This window comes from Symphalangus syndactylus, chromosome 7 (assembly GCF_028878055.3).
Source record: "Symphalangus syndactylus isolate Jambi chromosome 7, NHGRI_mSymSyn1-v2.1_pri, whole genome shotgun sequence".
Classification (NCBI taxonomy): domain Eukaryota; kingdom Metazoa; phylum Chordata; class Mammalia; order Primates; family Hylobatidae; genus Symphalangus; species Symphalangus syndactylus.
In genome coordinates this window covers 14,644,816-14,671,512 of record NC_072429.2, presented here as the reverse complement: position 1 = coordinate 14,671,512, position 26,697 = coordinate 14,644,816, and the positions used below count along the sequence as shown (strand labels likewise).

General features: G+C 45.1%; 1 protein-coding gene across 1 annotated transcript in view; it reads right to left on the bottom strand.

Moving 5' to 3' along the window:
- Positions 1-26,697, bottom strand: part of STK10 (serine/threonine kinase 10) — a 137,658-nt gene that overhangs the window by 13,460 nt on the left and 97,501 nt on the right. The window contains exons 11-15 of the mRNA XM_055285244.2: positions 25,258-25,381; positions 24,623-24,802; positions 7,903-7,995; positions 4,279-4,408; positions 714-838 (exon numbers count right to left, since the gene is read on the bottom strand). Of these exons, the coding sequence (XP_055141219.1) occupies positions 714-838; positions 4,279-4,408; positions 7,903-7,995; positions 24,623-24,802; positions 25,258-25,381 (652 nt within the window). The remainder of the gene's footprint in view (positions 1-713; positions 839-4,278; positions 4,409-7,902; positions 7,996-24,622; positions 24,803-25,257; positions 25,382-26,697) is intronic.

Here is a 26,697-nt window from a genome sequence, read left to right as displayed (position 1 = left end):
AAGGCTTCCCAGCAGAGGTGGTGTTTAAGTGGAGACCTAAAAGTATTCTGAGGGAATGCACAAGAAAGAGAGAAATAAAGAGAAAATGGAAAGGGAGGACAAAAAGAGGGAAAAGAGAAAAAAGAGCAAAAGAAAGACACACACCAGGCAGGCCCAGTGGCTCACGCCTGTAATCCCGGCACTTTGGGAGGCCAAGGCAGCCAGATCACTTGAGGTCAGGGATTTGAGACCAGCCTGGCCAACAAGGTGAAAGCCCAACTCTACTAAAAAAAATACAAAAATTAGCTGGGCATGGTGGCAAGCACCTGTAATCCCAGCTACTCGGGAGGCTGAGGCAGGAGAATTGCTTGAACCCAGGAGGCGGAGGTTGCAGTGAGCCTAGATGGCACTACTGCTACTCCAGCCTGAGCAACAGAGCAAGACTCCATCTCAAAAAAAAAAAAAAAAAGACACACACGGCAAGTAACAGTCAGCGAGGGAGCTGCTTTGGCCATCGGCTTCCCTGCACGGTTTCCCCTATTCCTGGTCCCTTGAGCTGAAGCAGGACACCCCTGGAGAACCTCTTGGGGCCTCACTGCAGCCAGCCCTGGCTCCTCTTGGGGGCACTTGTCATCCAAAGTGTGCACCCGAGAGGTGCCCCATCACATACAGCCTCATGGCTCTCCCAGGTTGGCCCAGCAGCAGATCCGAGCCCCGCGCTGCCGGCAGCTCACCTTCTCATGCTTGCGCAGCAGCTCGTGCCGCTGGAGGAAGTACTGGTCTTTGAGCTGCTGCTTCACCAGCTGGTGCCTCTCCTGCAGCTGGTGCTCCTCCATCTCCCACAGGGCTGCTTCCCGGTCTGCAGAGGACATGCCACGGAGCTGGTGAGGTGCTGACAGCCAGAGACCCGACAGGCCCTCTGCCCCAACCCTTTGCCTGGCCTCCTCATGTTGCAGATGATAACCAACCTACCGGGCTCAGGAATCGCCCCATGTGCTACCTCATTAGACCATGATGGCTGATCTGAGCTGAGGCCTAGAAACTTCCTTTAAGCCTAAGGAATGATAGCTCCCAGGAGCATGGTATAGCAGGAAGTGTTCAAAGTCAGGAGCCACAGAAACTGCAGATATAGGCTGGAACCCAGCTCCATCAGTGGAATTAGGAATGGAGAGGTTCTCTAGGCATCAGCTGCCATGTCTGCCAGATGGACACAGCTATACTATGGAGGGAGGGGACGTCCTTGGGAGACACTTTGAAGTGCAATCCACACTGCATCTCTACTTTCCTGATGGGCACCTGGGAAGGGCTCAGATGGAGACCCCATGAAGAAGACAGAATGGCCCCTTGTCACTATTTCCTCCTTTGAAAAATGGGTGAGATCCTCCTTGTCTCCTGCACGTCCCATGCATGCGTTATGAAGACAACGGTATCTGGCATGTTAAGATTAATCCACCCTCGTGCACAGCACCCGGGTGGGGACCTGGGGTCAAAGGGAGAATCTCACGCCCTTCTAGACAGGAGATTATGCTTGGCTCAGTGCGAATGTTGTTTATTTCACTGCATTCCTGTTCCATGCAAAATGGTATCTGCTTTTGGTATATCAGAATAGAGATTTTGGCTTCCACCCCAAAATCAGAACCACAGTTCTGTAAATAGGGCGGTTCTTACCAACATCATGGAATAGGAAAAGGAAGTGAGGACTTTTCTCAAAACAACTGTGCTCTATTCAGAATACTGAAAACTCAAGAACCCCATTTTGCTGATCCACATCAAATAATAAGAGGTTTATGTTGCTTAACTGCACTGGTCATCAAAGGCCTAGATGAGGCCTGTTTTATAAATGAGCCAAAAATGGCCCTGGGATAATGGCCTTATGTTGTTTACTTCCTCACAGCAGGCCTGGACCGTCAAAAGTCCACAGGCACCAAACTCAAATTTGTACCCATCCTCTTGTTATTTTTAAAACATAATATGTATGGCCAGGCACAGTGGCTCACACCGTAGTCCCAGCATTTTGGGAGGCTGAGGTGGGCAGACTGCTTGAGCCCAGGAACTTGAGACCAGCCTGGGTAAAATGGCGAAACCTAGTCTCTACTAAAAATATAAAAATTAGCTGGGTGTGGTGGCGTGCACCTGTAATCCCAGCTGCTCAGGAGCCTAAGGCACGAGAATTGCTTGAAAGGGGAGGCAGAGGCTGCAGTGAGCCAATATCATGCCACCACACTCCAGCCTGGGTGACAGAGTGAGACCTGGTCTCAAAAAACAAAAACAAAAAAAAATGTATACAGTTACATAAAAAAGCTCAAACAGGGTCGGGCGCAGTGGCTCACACCTGTAATCCCAGCACTTTGGGAGGCCGAGGCGGGCGGATCACAAGGTCAGGAGATCACAAGACATGGTGAAACCCCGTCTCTACTAAAAATACAAAAAAAAAAAAAAATAGCTGGGAGTGCTGGCGGGCGCCTGTAGTCCCAGCTACTCAGGAGCCTAAGGCAGGAGAATGGCGTGAACCCAGGCGGCGGAGCTTGCAGTGAGCCGAGATCGCGTCACTGCACTCCAGCCTAGACAACACAGCGAGACTCTCCATCTCAAAAAAAAAAAAAAAAAAACCCAAACCAAGCAGATATTTAGCGATTTGGAGCCTGACTACTTTGCATACCCCATGAAACTGCACCTAACATCTGCCAGCCATAGAGAAGACAGACCCAAGGGCTCCATAAAGACCCCAAGCCACTGCTGCCCTTTGCAGTTCTCTGATCCAGAGACGCCCCGTCTGAGCTCCCCACACTGGACGACATCATCTAGACATGTGAGCCCCCTCTCAGTCCCCTTCTTGCCCAAGAGTTCCTTTGCCCTCTTCCCCTGCTGGATGGTGGCCTGCAACATCATCTCTCGAAAGCCTCATTCTGTAAGGGACCCCTCAGCATGTCAACCTGTCAAAATGCCCCCCAAGCAAAGCTGCTTGTATGCTACTGCCATCTTGTGGTCATTTATTTTTCCTCAATCAGCCCTGAAATCCCTTGAACTCACAACAGCACCAGGGTAGGCCCGGCTTCCTGATACTGTCATCCAAGGCCCAGCTCTATCACCCATTAACTGTGCAACCTCAGTGCTATGATCTAAACGTTTGTGTCCTCTCCCCAAATGCATATGTTGAAATCTTAACCCCTGAGGTGAGGGTATTAGGAGGTGGGGCCTTTTGGGAGGTGATTAGGTCATGAGGGTGGAGCCCTCGTGAATGGAATTAGTGCCTTTTTAGTAATAAAAGAGACCCCAGGCTGGGCACGTTGGCTTATGCCTCTAATCCCAGCACTTTGGGAGGCCGAGGCAGGCAGATCACTTGAGCCCAGGACTTTGAGACCAGCCTGGACAACACAGAAGACCCCATTTATACAAAAAACACAAAAATTGGCCAAGCGTGGTAGCACGTGCCTGTAGTCCCAGCTACTTGGGAGGCTGAGGTGGGAGGACTGCTTGAGCCTCAGAGGCAGAGGTCACAGTGAGCCATGACTGTGCCACTGCACTCCAGCCTTGGCTACAGAGCAAGACCCTGTCTCAATAAATAAATAAATAAATAAATAAACAAACACCCCCAAAACCCAGAAAACCACAAAACCCCAAAAACTCAGAGACGCCAGAGCTAGTCTCCCTTCCGCTATATGAGGATACAGTGAGAAGGTGCCATCTATGAAGCAGAGAGTGAAGCCGTCTCCAGACCACAAATGTGCTGGCACCTTCATTGTGGATTTCCCAGCCTCCAGAAGTGTGAGAAATGCATGTCTGTTGTTGATAAGCCACCCAGTCAGTGGTATTTTGTTATAGCAGCCTGAATGAACTAAGATACTTTGCCAAAGAATAGTAACTCTCCAAGCCTCAGTTTCCTCATCTACAGAAATGGGGATACCCAAGGCCCTGCCTCACAGTATTAGGTGAGGATGTGATGAGATAGAGGTAGAAAAATGGACTGGCGCATGGTCTGGCAGAGTGGCTGCTCAGTCCACGCCAAGCTGTCTCCACCTCCCGTAAACCTAGCTCACTTATTAACCTACTCTATGCCTGTTCCTTTCTTTTCTGCTCTTGACTTCTGGAATAATGTCAAATAGTCTTGGTGACAACTGGTGTCCTTGCCTCGTTCCTTACTTCGGTGGGGGTTTTCCCCAGGTTTCACCATGAAGAATGATGTTTAGTTTTGGGTATGGAGAAGGCCTGGGAGGTTCTTCTTGCCCACCCCACTTCCCAGGGCTGGGATGTCCACAGCGACTCTGGGCCAAGACAGCGCTGCCACTCGCACACCCCCACCTCGAAGGAGCTCCTGCTTCTTCATGAGGCACTCGCGCTCCTTGTCACAGATCTCCCGCCTGTTGTCGGTGGTGAGCCTCTTCATGGCCAGCTCCAGGTCCTCCTTCTGCTTGGCTACAAAGTCCCGGTCCTGCGGGGAGACAGGAGGACAGGCCTTTATCCAGGGCCGGCTTGGGCACCTCAATGTCGCTTCCTATTATGGAAGAAAAGCCTGCGTGATCAGAGAAGAAAATTCAGGAACAGAAAAGAAACTGGTGGAGAGGAAATTTAAGAGAGACTTAGAGACACATCAAGCAATTTCAACATGTGCGCTTCATCTGGATCCTGCATCAAAGAACAGTCTCGGTCTGTCACCAGGGCTGGAGTGCAGTGGCACAATCTCGGCTCACTGCAACCTCCGCCTCCTGGGTTCAAGCGATTCTCCTGCCTCAGCCTCCTGAGTAGCTAGGATTATAGGTGAGCGCCACCACTCCTGACTAATTTTTGTATTTTTAGTAGAGACGGGGTTTCACCATGTTGGTCAGGCTGATCTCAAACTCCTGACCTCGTGATCTGCCTGCCTCGGCCTCCCAAAGTGCTGGAATTACAGGCGTGAGCCACTGTGTCCAGCCAATTTTTTTTTTTTAAAGGATGACATTCATGAGATAATTGGAAACTGGAATACTGACAATATGATGTTGTTCAGCAATTATGGTTGAATTTGCTAGGTGTGTTTATGGTATGGTAGTTATTTCTGTGATGTTTGACAGGTAAAATAATATGACGTCTGGGATTTGATTAAAAATAATACCTTGGGGTCAGGGAGTGAATGAGTGGACATGAGGTGGTATTACTGAGATTAGGTGACAGGTATATGGTGGTTCATTATACCATTATACCTATTCCTATGTTTCTTTTCTTTTCTTTCTTTTTTTTTGAGAGAGTCTCGCTCTGTCACCCAGGCTGGAGTGCAATGGTGTGATCTCGGCTCACTGCAACCTCAGCCCCCCAGGTTCAAGTGATTCTCCCATCTCAGCTTCCTGAGTAGCTGGGACTACAGGTGCACACCACCACGCCTGGCTAATTTTTCTATCTTTAGTAGAGATGGGGTTTCACCATGTTGGCCAGGCTGGTCTTGAACTCCTGGCCTCAAATGATCCGCCCGCCTCGGCCTCCCTATTCCTGTGTTTTTAATTTTTCCATAAAAAAGGGTAAAAAAAATTAAAATAAAAAAATTTAGAAGCCACGGAATTAGTAAAACTCTCCACTCATCTTATCCCCCAGAGTTGGCAACTGTGGTATGTATGTCTATACAAGTGTATCTATAGCTATTGTTATTGTTGTGTTACAAAAATTATTAAAAAGGGCTCAAAGAGATATATGTGCACCCAAGTTCACAGCAGCATTATTCACGGGATGAAAACAGCCCACGTGTCCGTCGATAAATGGATAAACATCATGTGTTATATCCACACAATGGAATTATTCATCCTTAAAAAGGAAGGAAATTCTGACACATGCAATAACATGGACGAACCTTTAGGACATTACGCTAAGTGAAATAGGCCAATCGCAAAAGGACAAATATTCTATGATTCTACTTATATGAGGTACCTAGAGTAGTCAAATTCATAGGGAAAGCAGAATAAAGTTACCAAGGGTTGGAGGAGAAGAAATGGAGAATTACGGTTTGATGGGTGCAGAGTTTCAGTTTTACAAGATGACAAGAGTTCTGGAGATAGATGGTGGTGATGGCCGCACAATGTGAATATGCTTAACATCACTACACTGTACACTTAATAATAGTAAAGATGGTAAATGTTATGACTATTTTACCACAATTAAAAAAAATTATTTAAAAAAATCTTTCCATGTTATAACGTGATCTTTTGGCCAGGCACAGTGGCTCACACCTGTAATCCCAGCACGTTGGGAGGCTGAGGCAGGCAGATCACCTGAGGTCAGGAGTTCGAGACCAGCCTGGCCAACATGGTGAAACCCTGACTCTATTAAAAATACAAAAATTAGCTAGGCGTGGTGGCAGGCACCTGTAGTCCCAGCTACTTGGGAGGCTGAGGCAGGAGAATTGCTTGAACCCGGGAGGCGAAGGTTGCAGTGAGCTGAGATCACACCACTGCACTCCAGCCTGGGCAACAGAGTGAGACTCCATCTCAAAAAAAAAAAAAAAAAGCTGGGATGAAACTCCCAGTTTTGAAACTCCGTCTCAAATAAATAAATAATGTGATATTCTATCACATGTGTTTCAATGGCTGAAAATATTTCATGCTATGGATGTTATTTATCCAATAAACAACAGGGTGTTTCCAGGTTTTATCTATTTTAAATAGCACTACTTCATATTTTGGGAGCTAAGTGTTTGTGAACCTCTGTGATAACTCCTTCAGGATTTTTAGATTCCCTCAGGGTTTCTAGAAGCAGAAAATCCAAGCCAAAGGATGTGCACATCTTCAAAGCTCTCCATGCAACTGCCTCCTCCAGGCCACACAATCTGCTGTCCCTCTTCGTGGATGAGGGCCTGTGTGCCCCGCCCTCACCACCCCTGCGTTCTCTTCCTAATCGTGCTGTAACAGGACAGGTCACAGGGTGTCCCGGAGAGAACACAAGCTTGAGGCCTCGACCCCCTCCCTGAATGTGAACTCAGCAATGTCACCTCTCTCAGCCTTTGTTTCCTCTCCTGCGAATGGGAAAATGAACAGCTCCCACCACAGTAAGCTATGAAAGCTGAACCAGGTAATATACAAAGCATTTCTAAATGCGGACTCAAAAATTCTCTGCTTTGGGGGCTGAGGAAGCAGAACACACAAAGACCCCCTTGTGGGGGAAAATGGGAGCATTCCAGCAAGGGATGAAAAGAAGGCTGGGGAGGCCAGCCAGGGCACAGCAAAGAGACGGCACTTATCTTAGGGATAATGTGGGAGCTACTGAAGGGTTTTAAGGCACAGGGCTGTGGGGAGAAGGGTGCTATTATCAGACTTGGAATTCACAATGATCACACCTGCAGGCAGGAGAGAAGAAACTGCAGGGGAAAAACAGCAACAGGAAGCCTCGCTGGGAGGCCACTGGACAGTGGCTGGGGGATCATAGAGATGGTGACGAGTTGATAGATCCAGAGACAGGAGATAAGAAATATACATACCATGCTTCAGGAGGTGACAAAGGACTGGAGGGAAAGGAGGGGTCAGGAATGATGGGCCAGAAAGGAAGGAAAATGGCACCTCTCAGAGCCTAACAGGACTAGGTCTGGGACATCACAAGTTTGATGTCCTTTAGACTTAAAAGATGCCAAGTGGGCAGGGAAATAATACTGTGTTGGTCAAGGAGATGTGACTTACAAATAAATAACCCTAAAACAAGGTAGGAGGTGCTAAGCGTTTGGGAGGGTGGTCAATGTAAAGTGTTGGGGTGTCCAGAGATAGAAGAGCTTACTTCCAGATGGAGGCAGGGCAATCAAGGAAGGCTGCATGGAGGAGGGGATAATGGGGCCATGAAGGATGAGGCCAGATTTAGGTATTCAGAACAGGGTATTTGAGAGGCAGAGATTGGGCAAAGGCAGAGAGGGGGCCTGGTCACCATTCCAGGTCTCGTATCAGCCCCTGCACTCCCCAGCTGAGGCCAGGGACTCACAAGAAGCTGCTTTTTCTGCGTGTGCTCCTCCATCTTCTGCTTCATGCTCTCCTTCCGCTGCTGTCGGGGGAGCTTCTCCACCTCGTTCTTCACCTGCAGCAGAGACAGCAGAGAGTGGCTGGGTCAGGGTCCTCTCCATGCTTCCTACAGTATAATCTTCAACCCAGAACTCCCGGGCCAGAGAAACCAAAGAGGCTCAGCTTTGCAGGGGCCAGCACCCTACGCGGCTCCCCACCAAGCCCCTCTGAGCAGGTGCCTCGCACTGGCCTACTCCTGCCTGCCGCTGGTTTCAGCTTCCACCTCCCTCAGAGTGGGCAGGTGCTGTTTTCAGCTGCTTGGTATCCACCCCCCTCTTCTGGTAACAGCACCTCAGTTTCCTGCAGGGAAGTATTTCTCAACCTTTTAAAAAAATTACAGTCTCTACAGAAGTTCTTTTAGACATTTTTCCCTAATCCCTCTCCCCCCATGAAATATCAGTCCAACAGACAATACTGTCAATCTGACAAACCATTGTCATATCTCAGTTATTTTGCTTCCTTTAGGGTAATATTAGCTGGGCTGAGAATGCACACTTTTTTTTGTGTGAGATGGAATCAAGCAATTCTCCTGCCTTAGCCTCCCAAGTAGCTGGGATTACAAGTGTGCACCACCACACCTGGCTAATTTTTGTATTTTTAGTACAGATGGGGTTTCATCATGTTGGCCAGGCTGGTCTCAAACTCCTAACCTCAAGTGATCTGTCTGCCTCGGCCTCCCAAAGTGCAGAGATTACAAGCATATGCCACCGTGCCCGGCTGAGAATGCATACTTCAGTATCCCCCTTGTCAGCCCCTGAGGTCCAGGTGAACTGACACCCCTACCCCCGCTGGCCCTGGGCTGAGCATCTGATCCAGGCCGGCCAAGCAGCACATTCCACGCCCTTAGCCTCCGGAACTGATTTCAGAGATAAGCATGTGACCCTCACTGGTCCAGTGCGAGCTTTGGGACATCTGCTGGAACTACTGAAGAAAAGCTACCTGCTGTCCTCTGGGGTTGTTAAACTAGGGGGGATGAAGGCCAAGGTGAGTCACCTTGTCAGCCCCTGGAGGGGACTGCCTGAGATGAACTCAGTGTAGGGAAGCAATGCCCAGAGATGAGAAGGAGGAATTCCTGGCAACACTCCTGCCCTCCTGGTCAGACGCCAGCAAGTGTTCTTTCCTCCTTAGGCCAGCTGGGATTGGGTTTCTGTCTTTTATAACAGGAGGGAGAAGAGATCCATGACACTTCTCTCTAAGGACCTTAGAGTTCCGCAGACAGTTCCTTCCCGAGAAACCCACACCTTCACAGGTGCCTAATAACCCAAAACCTGCACTGACAGATGGCTCTTAAGAGCATCTGATGGAGGGAAAGGCCTGCCTGTGATCAAAAAAAGAGCATTCCGGGGAGTTCTGGCATGGTGAGGTAAGCCAAGACAGGCTGTGTCTCCTGATAATTACAGTGAAAACTCTGCATCAAATATGAAAGCAGCTACTTGAGGACTCTGAAAACCAAACAAAAGCAGGTGACATGAAGGGAAGTCAAAACTTGCAAACAAGACTGGTACAAGGGATAAGTTTCCTATTTTTTTTTTTTTCACGCTTTTGCTCTCCTGGCTTTGCACCAATCCCAGACCTGCCCAGTGGTGCAGTAGAAAAGCTGGCTAAAACTCTATAAGAAACCTTGTGTTTCTGGCCAGAGAACCAGGAAAAGAGGCCTGTGCAGTCCAGTGAGTATGGGATGAATCCCAAAGAGAAGGGCACAGAAGGCCAGGCGGAGTGGCTCACGCCTGTATTCCCAGCCCTTTGGGAGGCCGAGGAAGGTGGATCACTTGAGGTCAGGAGTTCAAGACCAGCTTGAGCAACATAGAAACCCCGTCTCTACTAAAAATACAAAAATTAGCCAGGTGTAGTGGCACATGCCTGTAATCCCAGCTCCTCGGGAAGGAGGCACGAGAATCACTTGAACTCAGGAGGCAGAGGTTGCAGTGAGCCGAGATCGCACCACTGAACTCCAGCCCGAGGGACAGAGTGAGACCCCGTCTCAAAAAAAAAGAAAAAGAGAAGAGCGCAGGAAAAGGGAAATTCCTAATTATGTGTGGGAACACAGAGATTCACCCATGAGCTGGGCATGAGTGAGACAGGTGCCAAGCAGTATAGCAAAAAACCAAAAAGGCTAAGGCCCAACTAAACTAAGACTGAAACCACTACCCACAGAAGATCAGACCGAACCTGTGGTCTGCAGGGTTTCCTGTTGAACAAAAAACATCTACATTCTTCAAAAGATTATAATACGGACCCACAGTCTACAGAACATAACACTGAAATGTCAAGGATACCCAGGCATGGTGGCTCACACCTGCAATCCCAGCACTTTGGGAGGCTGGGTGGATCACCTGAGCTCAGGAGTTCGAGACCAGCCTGGGCAACACGGCAAAACCCCGTCTCTATAGAAAATATTAATACAAAAAACTAGCTGCGTGTGGTGCCAGTGCACCTGTAGTCTCAGCTACTCTGGAGGCTGAAGTGGGAGGATCACTTTAGCCCAGGAGGTTGAGGCTGCAGTGAGCTGTGACTGCACCACTGCACTCCAGCCTGGGCAAGGGAGCAAGACCCTGTCTCTAAATAAATAAATAAATAAATAAATAAATAAATAAATAGAATAAAATGTCAAGGAAACAATAAAAAATTACTCTACATGCAAAGAGTCCGGAAATAGAACCAATTTTCAAAGAAAAAGGCAATCAATAGATGTCAGCTCCGGGATGACACAGATGTTGGAACTGGCAGAAAGAAACTTTAAAGCAGCTATTATAACTATACTCCATGAGGTAAAGCCCTTTAATATTTCAAATATGGAAAGATGAAAGTTCACAGCCTAGAAAAACTATTTTTTAAAAAATTAGAAAATTTAAAACTAAAACAATACAATGTCTGAAATTAAAATAAAACAACAGCAGAATGGTGATCACAGAGGAGGGTCATTCATTTGAAGACTGATTAATAAAGATTATATAATCTGAATGACAGAGAGGAAAAAAGATGAAAAAGATGAAGGTTTCAGGGACTTATGGGAAAATTATCAAAAGCTCAATGAAACCCAAACAGGTTAAATTAAAAGAAAACCACTGTCATATATATCGTAATAAAACTTGAAAACCAAAGAGTAAAAAAATTCAGGAGAGTAGTTAAGAGAAATGTGACATATTAACACAGGAAAATAATGACTCCAGTGACCACGGATTTCCCAACAGACACTAGGGAGGCCAAACGCCACTGGAGTATCATCCTTAAAGTGCTGAAAGAAGGGCTGGGCGCGGTGGCTCACGCCTGTAATCCCAGCACTTTGGGAGGCTAAGGCAGGTGGATCACGAGGTCAGGAATTCAGGACAAGCCTGGCCAAGATGGTGAAACCCCGTCTCTACTAAAAATACAAAAAAAAAATAGCCGGGTATGGTGACGGGCGCCTGTAATCCCAGCTATTTCAGGAGGCTGAGGCAGAGAATTGCTTGAACCCGGGAGGCACAGGTTGCAGTGAGCCGAGATCACACCACTGCACTCCAGCCTGGGCGACAGAGTGAGACTCTGTCTCAAGAAAAAAAAAAGTACTGAAAGAAAAGAATAGGAAGAATACATATGTCTAGTGAAACTATCCTTCAGAAATGAAAGTAAAATAAGGACATTTTCAGATGAAGGAAAGTAGGAAACTTTGTGGTCAGGAAGAAAGGCTACACTGGAAGTTTTTTAGGTTGAAAAGAAGTGAGCTGATGAGAAAACTTTTATCTTCAGTAAAAAAGAAAGAGTGACAGAAATGGTAAATATCTGAATAATCATAATCAACAATTTTTCCCTAAAGATCTTTCAAATCTCAATGACCATTTAAAGCAAAAGTTGTCACACTGTCTGGTATGGTTTTTAATATATGTAGATATAATACATGTGATAGGCCAGGCGTGGTGGCTCATGCCTGTAATGCCAGCACTTTGGGAGGCTGAGGTGGGCAGATTGCTTGAGGCCAGGCAAGACCAGCCTGGCCAACACGGTGAAACCCTGTCTCCAGGCTGAGAACTGCTTGAACCCAGGAGGCAGAGGTTGCAGTGAGCCAAGATCATACCATTGCACTTCAGCCTGGGCGACAGAGCAAGGCTCTGACTCAAAAAAAAAACCCCAAAACGTGACAATTATAACAATATCGAGAAAGTATCAAGAAATTTACATGGTTGTAAAGGTACATTATACATAAAGAATTACAACATCAACTCTAAATAGATGCTGAGATAGGTATGTATATTATAATGCCCAGAGCAACCATTACACACACACACACACACACACACAAAGATAAACTAATTCATGAATTAATAAATAATACTAAAAATATTCAGATACTTCAAAAGGAGGTAGAAAAATGGGGAAGAGAGGAACAAAAACCAAAGGAGACAAAATGGGTAATAATTTAATGAAATATAAATGCCATAAACACCTCTATTAAAAAACAAAGATTTTCAGATGGGATTAAAAAAATGAAAGCACAACTACATGCTGTCAACAAGAAACCCATGTTAAATACAAAGATTTAGACAGGTTAAATTGAAAGGATGGAAAAAGATACCATAAGCAAACACTTACCAAAAGAAAGTAGGACTGGCTATTTATTAGACAAGGCAGACTTCAGAACAAGGAACATTATCAGGAATAATGATGGGCATTATATAATTATAAAAGGAAGAGTCAGTTCACTAAGAAAATATGACTATTTTAGTCTTAGCTAAAGTCTAGGAGGCTGAGGAGGATCACTTGAGCCCAGGAGTTTGAGGGCAGCCTGGGCAACACAGTGAGACTTCCATTGCAAAGAAAATAAACAAATAAATAAATGAAAGAAAATGTGACTATTTAAAATAACAAAATTATTTCAAAAATGTGAAACAAAAGCTGACAGAACTAAATGAGAAATAGATAAATCCACAATTACAGTTGGAGACGTTAACATTCCTTTCTCGGTAGCCAGTAGAACAAGTGGTCAGAAAATCAGTAAGAATACAGAAGACCTGAACAATACTATCAATTAACTTGACCTACTTGACATTTATAGAACACTCCACTCAACAACAGCAGAATACACATCCTTTTCAAGTGCACACAGAACACTCAGTAACACAGACCACATCCCGGACCATAAAACAAGCCATAATATTTTTTAAAATTTGAAATCTTAAAAATATATGGGCCAGGCGTGGTGACTCATGCCTGTAATCCCAGCACTTTGGGAGGCTAAGGCACGTGGATCACCTGAGGTCAAGAGTTCGAGACCAGCCTGACCAACATGGTGAAACCCTGTCTCTACTAAAAAATACGAAAATTAGCTGGGTGTGGTGGCATGTGCCTGTAATCCCAGCTACTTGGGGGGCTGAGGCAGGAGAATCACTTGAACCCGGGAGGCACAGGTTGCAGTGAGCCGAGATCATGCCATTGCACTCTAGCCTGGGCGACAAGTGCAAAATTCCGCCTCAAAAAAAAAAAAAAAAAAAAAAAAAAAAAAAAAATATATATATATATATATATATATATATGTTATTCAATCTGATCATAATGAAATCAAACTAAAAAACAATAAGAGAAAGATATGAGAGCCACGAAACATTTTAAAATTAAACAATAAGCTTTTAAATAACCTGGGTCAAAGAGAAAGTTGCAAAGGAAATTAAAAAGTAATTGATACTGAATGAAAATAAAAATACAACATAAAAAGATTTGTGGAATGAAGCTAAAACAGTGCTCCATTTATAGCATTAACTGCTTAAAGAAGTCTTAAATCAATGTTCTAAATGAGTTTCTACATTAAGAAACCATAAAAAGGAGCAATTTAAACCCAAGCCTAATATAACAGCAGAAATCAATAACACTGAAAAGAGAAAAATCAGTGAAACCAAAAGCTCGTTCTTTGAAAAGGTCAATAAAATTGATAAACAATTAGTCAGACTGACAGGGAAGGAGGAGGAGAAGGAGGATGAGAAGATGACAATACAAAATACCAGCATGAGGGATGAAAGAAAGAACATCACTACAGATGCTACAGGCATTAAAAGGACAGTCAGGAAATATTTAATGCCAATAAATTTGAGTATTAAAATGAAATCTACAAATTCCTTGAAAGACAGAAGCTACTAAAGCTTACTTAAGAAGAAACAGGCCGGGCGCAGTGGCTCATGCCTGTATCCCAGCACTTTGGGAGGCTGAGGCAGGCAGATCACCTGAAGTCAGGAGTTTAAGACTAGCCTGGCTAACATGGTGACAGCACGTGTCTACTAAAAATACAAAAAAAATCAGCCGGGTGTGGTGGCACGCACCTGTAATCCCAGCTACTCAGGAGGCTGAGGCAGGAGAATTGCTTGAACCTGGGAGGCAGAGGTTGCAGTGAGCTGAGATTGCACCACTGCTCTCCAGCCTGGACGACAGAGTGAGACACTCTCTCTCTCTCAAAAAAAACAAAAAACAAAAAACAAACAAAAAAAAATAGGTATTTCATTGGAAGGCCATGTAACAACGAAAAGTTTAAAAAAAAAAAAAAAAAGAAGAAATAGATAACTAAAACTGAGGCAGGATAGGTAGTAAAAAAAAAAAAAAAAAAAAAAATGACCAGGTTCTCTGCACACAGCAACTATGGTGACCATACAGTCAACACCATAAGCCTCAGCATTCTCACTGTAATTGAGCTCATTCAAGCACAGCTATCTTCAGCAGGGAATTTTCCCTGTAGAGAGCAAGCACATTTTGATTTTACCTGTCCTCAGACTGACTCTTTGTTCATTATAACAGTAAAAAACACACCCCAGGGTAGAGATTTAAGATGCTAATGAGACACTGACAAATGAACAAGCATGTACAGCTACTGCACATGCGCACCCAGAGGACCACCCAGAACATGCTTCCTGGCAACGCCTCTTCCCACCTACTTATGAATCATCATGTAAGGCTCCCTTTAAGAGTCTCCCTAGTGTCTCATCCTTATAAGCAGCCCACTCTGAATTCTCTCTCTCGCAGGGTGTGCTGTCTATTCTATACCTAACTTTCAAAATATTATTTTCCTTTTGCAATAAATTACTCTATGCTGCATCTCCTTTGCTGTGTCTCATGTTTAAATTCTTTAAAGCCAAGAAGACAAGAACTGAGGTATCACAACAGCTGTCAACAAAACCAGATAGACATCACAAGAAAACCACAGATTGATATCCTTCATGAACACAGACCTCAAAATCCTCACCAAAATATCAGCAAATTGAGTCCAGTAACACATAAAAAGGAAAATATACAATAACCAAGTGGTTCTTACCCCAAAAAGGCAAAGCTGATGCAATATTTTAAAATCAAGCAATATAACTTTTATCAACAGACTAACAGAAGAAAAACCATATGATCATATCAATTGATACATGAAACCCATCTGATAAAATTCAACACCTATTCATAATAAAATCGATTAGCATACTAGGAACAGGAGACTTAAAAAAATTTTTTCTTTCTTTTTTTCTTTTTTTTTTTGAGACAGAGTCTTGCTCTGTTGCCCAGGCTGGAGTGCAGTGGCGCAATTTCAGCTCACTGCAAGATCTGCCTCCCAGGTTCACGCCATTCTCCTGCCTCAGCCTCCCGAGTAGCTGGGACTACAGGCACACGCCACCGCGCCTGGCTAATTTTTTGTATTTTTAGTAGAGATGAGGTTTCACCCTGTGTTAGCCAGGATGGTCTCGATCTCCTGACCTTGTGATCCACCCGCCTCGGCCTCCCAGAGTGCTGGGATTACAGGCATGAGCCACCGCACCCGGCCTCTTTTCTTCCTTTTTAACCTCAGCTTCTGCGTCTGTAGAAAGAGACTTTCTTAATCCGATGAGGGCAGCTATAAAAAGCCCTATTGCTAACATCATACTTAATGATGAGATACTGAATGCCTTCCCCTTAAAATGGGGAACAAGGCAAAGATGTCCTCTCTACTATTCCTATTCAACATGCTACTGGAGGTCTTGGCTAGCACAATAAAGCAATAAAAAAATAAAAGCATACAGATTGAAAAGGAAGCAATAAAACCGTTTCTATTTGTAGATATGATTGTCTATGTAGAAAATCTCAAAGAATCTGCAAAGAAAGATACTAGTACTAATAAGTGAGTTTAGCAAGGTTGCACAGTACAAGATTAATATACAAATATCAATGTATTTTTACAATCTAGCAATGAACAATTATAATTTTTCTTTTCAGAGTTGGGTTTTAACCTTGTTCCCAGGCTAAAGCACAGTGGTGCAATTATGGCTCACTTGCAGCCTGGAACTCCTGGGCTCAAGTGATCCTCTCTCACCTCAGCTTCCCAAGCAGTTGGGATTACAGGTGCATGCCACCACACCCAGCTAATTTTTTATTTTTTATTTTTATTTTTTTTTGAGATGAAGTCTTGCTCTGTCACCCAGGCTGGAGTGCAGTGGTGGTGCGATCTTGGCTCACTGCAGCCTCTGCCTCCCGGGTTCAAGCAATTCTCATGCTTCAGCCTCCCAAGTAGCTGGGATCACAGGCGCACACCACCACACCCGGCTAATTTTTGTATTTTTAGTAGAGATGAGGTTTCACCATGTTGGCTGGGCTGGTCTTGAACTCCTGACCTCAAGTGGTCTGCCTGCCTCAGCCTTCCAAAGTGCTGGGATTACAGGTATGAGTCACCACACCCAACCTAATTTTAAATTTTTTTTTTTTTTTTAGAGACAGGGTTTCAGTATGTTGCCCAGGCTGGTCTCAAACTCCTGGCCTCAAGTGATCCTCCCATCTCAGTCTCTTTAGTTGCTAGGATTACAGGCATAAGCCACTGCATCTGGCAGAAATTGATTTTTTAAAAAAAGTATGTTGTATAACAGCACCAAAAAACATGAAATAAATACAATTCAAGGCTGGGAGTGGTGGCTCATGCCTATAATCCTGGCACTTTGGGAGGCTGAGTTGGGTGGATCATTTGAGGTCAGAAGTTCCAGACCAGCTTGGCCAACATGGTGAAATCCCATCTCTACTAAAAATACCAAAAAAAAAAAAAAATAGCCGGGCATGGTGGCATGCACCTGTAATCCCAGCTACCTGGGAGGCTAAGGCAGGAGAAACGCTTGAACCCGGGAGGCAGAGGTTGCAGTGAGCCAAGATCAGGCCACTGCACTCCAGTCTAGGTGACGGAGCAAGACTCTGTCTCAAAAAAAAAAATAATAATAATTCGAATATAAATATAAAATATATGGTGAATCTGTATGCTCAAATTAAAACCACTAAGGAAATGTATCAAAGACCTAAGTAAATGGAGAGAGATGTTATGCTCAATATCGTTCAGATGTCTTATCTCTCCACACTGATCTATGAATTCAACTCAATCCCAATCAAAATCTCAGCAGGTATTTCATAGAAATCAGTAGGATGATTCTAAGATTGATACAGAAAGGCAAAAGAACTAGAATGGCCAAACAACTTTAAAAAACAAGGACAAAGTCGGAAGACTCACACTACCTGATTTCACGGCTTTTATAAAGCTACAGTTGTCAAGATGCTGTAGTATTGGTGAAGGACAGACAAATAGATCAATGAAACAGCAGAGAATCCAGAAATACCACATATGAGTATATGTGGTCAACTAACTTTTCACAAAGGTACAAAAGCAATTCAGTGGAAGAAGGATAGGCTTTTCAACAAATGGTGCTAGAGTAACCGGACATCCATAGGCAATAATTATCATTATAGCAATAATAATAATAGTGAACCTAACCCACACCTTATATCTTATATAACAATGAACTCAAAATGGATTATATATCAAAATATAAAACCTAAAATTGTAAAACTTCTAAAGCATGTGACGTTGGGTTAGGCAAAGATTTCTTGGATATACCGCTAATAGCATAATCCCTAAAAGAAAAAATGATAAAACAGACTTCATCAAAAACAAAGTACTAATTAAAAAATTAGCAGCTGGGTGCACTGGCTCACAACTGTAATCATGGCACTTTCGGAGACCGAGGCAGGCGGATCACTTGAGGTCAGGAGTTTGAGGCCAGCCTGGCCAACATGGTGAAACCCTGTCTCTAATAAAAATACAAAAATGAGCCAAGTGTGGTGGCGCATGTCTGTAATCCCATTTACTTGGGAGGCTGAGGCAGGAGGATTGCTCGAACCCAGGAGATGGAGGGTGCAAGTGAGCTGAGATTGCACCACTGCACTCCAGCCTGGGGGACAGAGTGAGACTCCATTAAAAAAAAAAAAATTAGCTGAGTGTGGTGGTATGTGCCTGCTGTCCCAGCTACTCGGGAGGCTGAGGTGGCAGCCCACTGCATTCTATCCCTGAAGGCAGACCAAGACCCTGTCAAAAAAAGAAAAAAAAAAAGTACTTCTGCTCTATACAAGACACTGTTAGGAGAATTAAAAGACAAGCCACAGGCTAGGAGTAAATGTGGGCAAAATACAACATATTTGAGAAAATACTTGCATACAGAATATAACTACTGTTGATATTCAGTAGTAAGAAAAATCACCCAGTTAAATAAATGGGCAAAAGATCTGACCCAATACTTCACTAAAAAATACATATGGGTGCCAGGCGCGGTGGCTCACGCCTATAATTCCAGCACTTTGGGAGGCCGAGGTGGGCGGATCACCTGAGGTCAGGAGTTCAAGACCATCCTGGCCAACATGGTGAAACCCCATCCCTACCAAAAATACAAAAATTAGCTGGGCGTGGTGGCAAGTGCCTGTAGTCTCAGCTACTCGGGAGGCTGAGGCAGGAGAATCACTTGAACCTGGAAGGTAGTGGAGGTTGCAGTGAGCCGAGATCATGCCATTTCACTCCAGCCTGGGCGACAAGAGCGAAACTCCATCTCAAAATAAGTAAATCAATAAAATAAAAGAAATACATATGCGTAGCAAGTGAGCACACGAAAAGATACTCAAATCATTAGTTGTTAGTGAAATGTGAATTAGAAACCACAATGAAACACCACTTTACACCTATCAGAATGGCTAAAAAACCTGACAACTGCAAGTGCTCATGAGGACATGGAGCAACTGGAACTCTTGTACCTCATTGTGATGTAAAATGATCCAGCCCTTTTTGGAACAGTCTGGCAGTCTCTCATAAAGTCAAACATGCACTTACCATCTGACCCCAAAATCCCAGCAGCTATTCTTCATTGTCTCTTCTTGCAATTCTTGGATTTTTTTTTCATGGTCTTAGATTCATAATCTGAATCCTTCTCCTATGTTCTTTGGCCTTATTGGTCTTAGATCAGGGTTTTACAACTTTAGCACTACTGACCTTGTGGGTGGAGAGTTCTTTGTTGTGGGGCTGTCCTGTGCGTTTGTTGTGGGGCTGTCCTGTGCGTTTGTTGTGGGGGTTGTTCTGTGCATTCATTGTGGGGCCGTCCTGTGCATCATAGGAAGTTGGCAGCATCCCTGGCTTCTACCTGCTCAATGCCAGTAGCACCTCTCCCTTATTTCCCCAGTGGTGACAACCAAAATGTTTCCAGCTATTGCCAATTGGCACCCATGAAACAAAATAGTCCCTGGTTGAGGATCACTGTCTTACAAGTCCTAGTAAAATATCTAAAATCTTATTTGTGCCACTTCTGCTTCCACATCAAAGGGTCGCCTTGGAGATGCTAATAACCGTAGTTCAGCATCTGGCTGTGGTGTCTGCAAAAATGCCTTTTGACAGCACCATCTCAGGCATCATACAATTTAAAGGCCTCATGAGCTTAAAACTGTGTTGTTTCAAGCATGATTTCTTGATTTTCCAGGACAGACGATTAGAAGCAGCAGTTTAGTAAAGGATTTCTGCCAAAGGCACCAAAAACACGAAGAAACGTCACACCACTGACCATGGAGGGCAAAGGCAAAGGAACAGTAAAAGTAGAGTCACATGGGGCCACTTGACAAAGGGGCACAGGGCTTCCATCCATCAGTATTCCCCGAGGACATTCACGTACCAGCACTGCTCTCCCGCTGAGATCTACTGAGAGGCAGGGGCAGGGGAACTGCATTCTGCTGGATGTCAGAAAACCTGCATTCTAGTCCAGCTACGTGTCTTCAAAAAAGTTACTGAACTCGTTCGAGTTCCTCATTTTCTTATCAGGAAAAATAATCTGGCTTTCAACTAAAATTTCTTTAGGGATCCTTCGAGGGTTACAATTCTATGGTGTTATGAGATCCAAACTATTTAATAGCTAAATTCTGTTTATTGAACTTTGCCTGGGAAGGCAGGAAAACAGTTCTGGGAAGATTTCCTTCAAGACTGGTTAGATTTGTTTTCAGATTTCAGTGATCCAAGAAGTTACAACTGTCAAGCCAGTTTCTCATGGATGCTGAGGATTACTCGGTATATAGGAACTGAGTAGCAGACCATCAAGTCCCTTCTTACAGAGTTGTGAGAATGTATCCACATTAATTGTATATGCATATATACACATATACAGGAAGATGTAGTAAATTACTTGAAATTGACATGAAGAATAAATAGGTCCCTGTTCAACTACCTTGCTAATAATTATTTTTCCTATATGCATATTTCCTTATTGAAAAGTGATTAGCATGATAAATATCCCACACCAATTGCTGTACTACTGAAGAGGGTCCCAGGAGGCTTCTCAAATCTTATTGGTTTTTTTTTTTTTTTGGTGTGTGTTTCCCACGCCTGAATTTAAATTATGACATGCTCTCTCATACTGAATGGATCATAGGGAAATGGACAGGGTACACACTTCCTTGCTCTGGGCTGGTTAAAGGAAAGTGCCTGTTGCATCTGTGTATGGTCTCCCTCTCCAGCATCCACGTGTGAATTACTCTGTTGCAGCACTGGAATGGCTGATGCATCTGTAGGTAGTTCAAAGGCTGCTCACCTGGGGGGGGTCTCATCGCTTCTAATTCTGTCCTTCACCCCTGCTGCTGCATCCTGACCACTATGTCAAGGGCAATAGGCCAGACCTCCCATTCCTACTTGGAATTCCTACTTCCTCACCCAGCACCTTGCAGCCCTCACGGAGGTGACCTTTGGAATCAGAGAAGGAGTTCTTAGGAGTGTGGAGTAGGCAATGGCAAGACAGTGCCATCTGGGGTATCTGGGGTTGCCATGGAGCAAAGCCTCTCACTGGCCTCCTGCCATCGCCGTGTTACATAAGTAAGCTGCAGAATCAAAGCAAGCAAGTTTGCCTACACAAAAGACCAGTAACTGGGATACCATCTCACTAAATGGTGTGATCCCTGTCCTCCTCAAAAAGCCAAAAGAGTCTGGGTGCAATGGCTCATGCCTATAATCCCAACACTTTGGGAGGCCGAGGCAGGAGGATCATTTGAGGCCAGGAATTCAAGACCAGCCTGGGCAAGTAAGTGAGACCCCCCATTCCTACAAAAATTTTTTAAAAAAATTAGCAGGGTCCCAAATACTCAGGAGGCTGGGGCAGGAGGATCACTTGAGCCCAGGAGTTCAAGGCTGCAGTGACCCGTGATTGCGCCACTGCACTCCAGCCTCATCATTTAAAAAAAAAAAAAAAAAAAAAAAAAAAAAAGCCAAAAGAGCAAAGAAGCTAAGCTCTTTCTTTCCATGAAAACTTCTTGAAGAAAAACACCCATAGAAAAAGATATTTGAAAAAACTGAATGTGAGCAGAACCCCAGGTGCCAGATCCCACGCTCTGCCTCAGCATTCAGCGGCAGGCTCGAGAGCCTTCCTGGAACCCTGCCGGTGAGGAAGTCCAACTTTGTTAAGGGCAAGTTCTGGGAAAGGGTGAGGAGATCTGCAGCTTCCCCCCATCCCCTCCTAAACTAGGCAACTTCCTCTGTCGCCTCCTCTCTCTTCCACTCTTATAAGTCCACACACACACACACACACACACACACGGTGTGTACATGTGACAGGGCGCAGATTATTTGTCTGGCTTCTCTGGAAATTAACAGAATATATATATATATATATATATTGAGATGGAGTTTTCCAGGCTGGATTGCAATGGCGTGATCTTGGCTCACTGCAACCTCCACCTCCTGGGTTCGAGCAATTCTCCTGCTCAGCCTCCCAAGTAGCTGGGATTAACCTGCGACCACGCCTGACTAATATTTTTATATTTTTAGTAGAGATGGGGTTTCACCATGTTGGCCAGGCTGGTTTCGAACTCCAGACCTCAAGTGATCCGCCTGCCTGGGCCTCCCAAAGTACTGGGATTACAAGAGTGAGCCACGGCGCCCGGCTGCATTAAAATTTTTTTTATCTTGATGACTGTGTTTTTGGGTCCTCTGAAATGTGCAGGTATACCTCATGTTTTCATGCTTCACTTCATTACACTTTGCAGATACTGTCACTTTGACAAATTGAAGGTTTGTGGCAACTCTGTGTCGAGCAAGTCTATCAGCGTCATTTTCCCAAAAGCATGTGCTCACTTCCTGTCTGTTCACATTTTGGTAATTCTCGCAATATTTCACATTTTTTCATTATTATTATCTCTATTATGATGATCTGTGATGAGTGAGCTCTGATGTTACTCCTGTAATTGTTACAGGGTGCCATAAGCCCATCTAAGACAGCAAACCTAATCAATAAATGCTGAATGTGATCTGACTGCTCCACAGACTGGCCTTTCCCCTGTCTCTTCCCCTCTCCTCAGGCCTCCCTATTCTGTGAGACACAATGATATTGATATCAGGCCAATTAACATCCCTACAATCGCCTCTAAGTGTTCACGTGAAAGCAGGAGTTGCATGACTCTCACTTTAAATCGAAAGCTAGAAATGATGAAGCTTAGTGAGGAAGGCATGGAGGAAACTCACTGGGTCCAAAGCTAGGCCTCCGACACCAGACGCTGAGCCAAGCTGTGAATGCAAAGGACAAGTTCTTGAAGGATCAAAGTGCTACTCCAATGAACACGAATGATGAGAAAGCAAAACAGCCTACGCTGAGATAAACTTTGAGTGGTCTGGGTAGAAGATCAAACCAGCTACAACATTCCCTTACGTCAAAGCCCAATCCAGGGCAAGGCCCTAACTCTCTTCAATTCTGTGAAGGCTGAGAGAGGTGAGGAAGCTGAAGAAGAAGGGCTGGAAGCTAGCAGAGGTTAGTTCATGATGTTCAAGAAAAGACGCCATCTCCATAACGTGAAAGTCCAAGGTGAAGCAGCAAGTGCTGATAGAGAAGCTGCGGTGAGTGATCCTGAAGACCTGGCTAAGATCACTGATGAAAGTGGCTGCACTAAACAACAGATTTTCAATGTAGATGACACAGCTTTCTGTTGGTAGAAAATGCCATGTAGGACTCTCATAACTGCAGAGGAGAAGTCAATGCCTGGCTTCAAAGCTTCAAAGGACAGGCTGACTCTCTTGTTAGGGGTTAATGCTGATGGTGACTTGAAGTTGAAGCCAATGCTCATTTACCATTTTGAAAATCCTAGGGCCCTTAAGAATCATGCTAAGCTAGGCGTGGTGGCTCATGCCTGTAATCTCAGTACTTTGAGAGGCCGAGGCGGGCAGATCATGAGGTCAGGAATTTGAGACCAGCCTGGCCAATATGGTAAAACCCCATCTCTACCAAAAATACAAAAATTAGCCAAGCATGCTGGTGCGCGCCTGTAGTCCCAGCTACTCGGGAGGCTGAGGCAGAAGAATTGCTTGAACTCGGGAGGCAGAGATTGTAGTGAGCCGAGATTGCGCCACTGCACTCCAGCCTGGGTGACAGAGTGAGACACCATCTCCAAAAAAAAAAAAAAAAAATCAGTCTAAATCTACTCTGCTTGTGCTCTAAAAATGGAGCCACAAAGCCCAGGTGACAGCACATCTGAGTACAGCATGGTTTACTGAATATTAACCGGCTTTATTGCAGTATTCACTTTATTGCGGTGGTATGGAACCAAATCCGCAGTATCTCTGAGGTATATCCGTGCCTAAGGTGACTGCCTCAACTGCTCAGCTGGCCAGGAGTCCTGGCTCCTAGAGGCAGCTGCCCAAGGCCTCTGGGATGCCCCGAATGTCATGCCCACCATGGTAAAGTCTGGAATCCAGGCTCTGAGGTCCTCTGAGGACCACCCTCAGAGGCTGCTCATCCACTGCTCCCAGTTGGGAGACTGGGAACAGCCTGGACTGGCGTTCCTGCCCTGGGGGCTTCCAGCCTGCTTGTCTCCTTCCTCCACAGAGGGAGGCATGGGCTGTTCTTTGACACCCAGATGTCTCTCTCCAGAGCAGCCCGAGAGATGTGCCTCAGGACTACCCACCTCCTTCCATCCTCCCCTTCCCCTTCCAACACAGGGAGGAGGAGGAGGCAGAGAGGGTGGAGCGTAGAGGGCATGTTGTATGTGCCTATCTACCCAGCACCCACTCGCCCTTCTGGGAACAGCATCTCAAATTCCCCTGGGCCACCAGCCCTTCCTTCTTCCCTGCTCTTTCTCGGCAGGGGTTGCTAAGCTGGGAGGATGTAAAGGAAGCTGGCTGAGGCCACGTGGTGAGGGCCTGCCCTGAGCCACAGCAACACAGAGGAAAGCAGAGTTCAGAAGATCGAGAAGTAGCTCCTCGTGGCGCAGCTTGGGCACACAGACCCAGGCTCACCTGCTCCCGAGCTCTTCAGCTGTACCCCTCTGCTGAGGTTGAGTTGGGGCCACAATCACTTGCAACCAAGAAGGCACCTAATATTCTGAGATGCCCCTGCCCCCACTCGGCACATACTCACCTCTTTCTTCATCAGTTTGAGCTGCTCTTGGAACCTGGCGTAGTCCCGATCCTGCTCCAGGCGGATCCGCTTGGCCTCCTCCCGGCGGCGCACGGCATGGTCTTGCTCCATCTTCTCCACTTGCTGCTTTTGCTGGCGCTCCAGGTTCTCTAATTCCGTGTCAAAGAACTTCTTCTTGGCCTGAAAGGAGTAGAAATTCTGAGAAATTCAGCGAAGTCACTTTATACCTGGGAGGGACATGGGAAGTGGAATGGGGAGAACTCAGAGCTTGTGATCAGACCCAAGCTTGAATCCCAGCTCTGCCACCCCAGTGCTGTGTGACCTGGGGCAAGTTACTCATCCTGAGTCTCCATTTCCTCATCTGCAAAAGGGAGACCAGACCATGTGTTGCTGCACGGTGCTCAATAAAGGTTATTTCCCCTCTGGAGATCCTCCTGTGGGACTCAGGATCACTGTGACCTTCACGGGATTCTGTGTTAACAAGTCACTGCCTAACAAGATCGGGAAGCCCTCAGGAATTGGGCAATTGTTGTGAATTACTCTCCACTACCCAATCATTCCCGCTATGTAGCTTCCACTGAGAGAACCCATGGCGGCAAGAAGCCCTCCAGGGTCGCATCTTTCCTCGCACTCACGTTGACTTCCTGTTCAAAACGTTTATGCATTTGCTCCAGCTGCAGCTCGTGCTTGTTGCCCAGCTGGGTCTGGTTCCGATGCTCTTCTTTCTGGAGCAGCCGAAGCTCTCGGAGTTCCTGGCGCCTGAAAGGTTAAAGGATACAGATATTTCACAGTAAGAAACTGGCCTCAGAGATCACAATATTTGCAACTTGGAACACTGAGGGTTGGATCACGGAGCAAAATCACACAAGTCTTGGGCACAGGCGTGACTAGAACTCAGGCTTCATTTGATATTTATTGACAGACAAAACCTTAATAATCTTAATAAATAAAGAGTGCTTACAAATCAATAAAAAGGAAGACTATCCTAACCAAAAAAAGTGGCAAAGAACATGAACAGACATGAAGCAAAAGATAAAAAGAAATTTTAGAATCACTTATATAGATATAAAATACGAATTAAAAAGAAACTACAATTTCATGATGCAGAAAACACAATGCAGAAAATTTGATGTAGAAACTGTTTTCATGATGTAGAAAATCTGATGGTAGAAACTGGTACATTTCTGGAGGACAACTTGGTAATAAGTTTATTTCTTTTGACATAATAGTTTCACTTCTGGATACTGATTTTAAAGAAATATTTACAGATGCACAAAACCACTGAATAAGAATACTCATCTGGGTGCAGTGGCTCACACCTGCAATCCCAACACTTTGGGAGGCCAAAGCAGAAGAATCACCTGAGGTCTGGAGTTCGAGACCAGCCTGGCCAACATGGCAAAACCCCATCTCTACTAAAAATACAAAAATTAGCCAGACGTGGTGGCATGTGACTGTACTCCCAGCTACTCAGGAGGCTGAGGCAGGAGAATCACTTGAACCTGGGAGGTAGAGGTTGCAGTGAGCCAAGATCACGCCATTGCACTCCAGCCTGGACTACAAGAGCGAAACTCTGTCTCAACAACAACATCAAAAAAAAAAAAAAAAAAAAAAAGAATATTCAGTTATTTAAAATCAATGTCATCTAGTAAAAAATTGGAAGCAAATGTCCATCAATATAGGTCTATGTAAATAAAGTATATCGATATGATGGAATTATATACAACCTTAAAAAAACCAAGTTTTAGAAAATGTTTAATTACATAAGGAAACATCTATTACAAATAATAATAATCCAGCCGGGCATGGTGGTTCACACCTGTAATCCCAGCACTTTGGGAGGCTGAGGAGGGCGGATCACCTGAGGTCAGGAGTTCAAGACCAGCCTGACCAACACGGAGAACCCCGTCTCTACTAAAAATACAAAATTAACTGGGCGTGGTGGTGTATGCCTGTAATCCCAGCTACTTGGGAGGTTGAGGCAGGAGAATCGCTTAAACCCAGGAGGCGGAGTTTGTACTGAGCTGAGATCGTGCCATTGCACTCCAGCATGGGCAACAACAAGAGCAAAACTC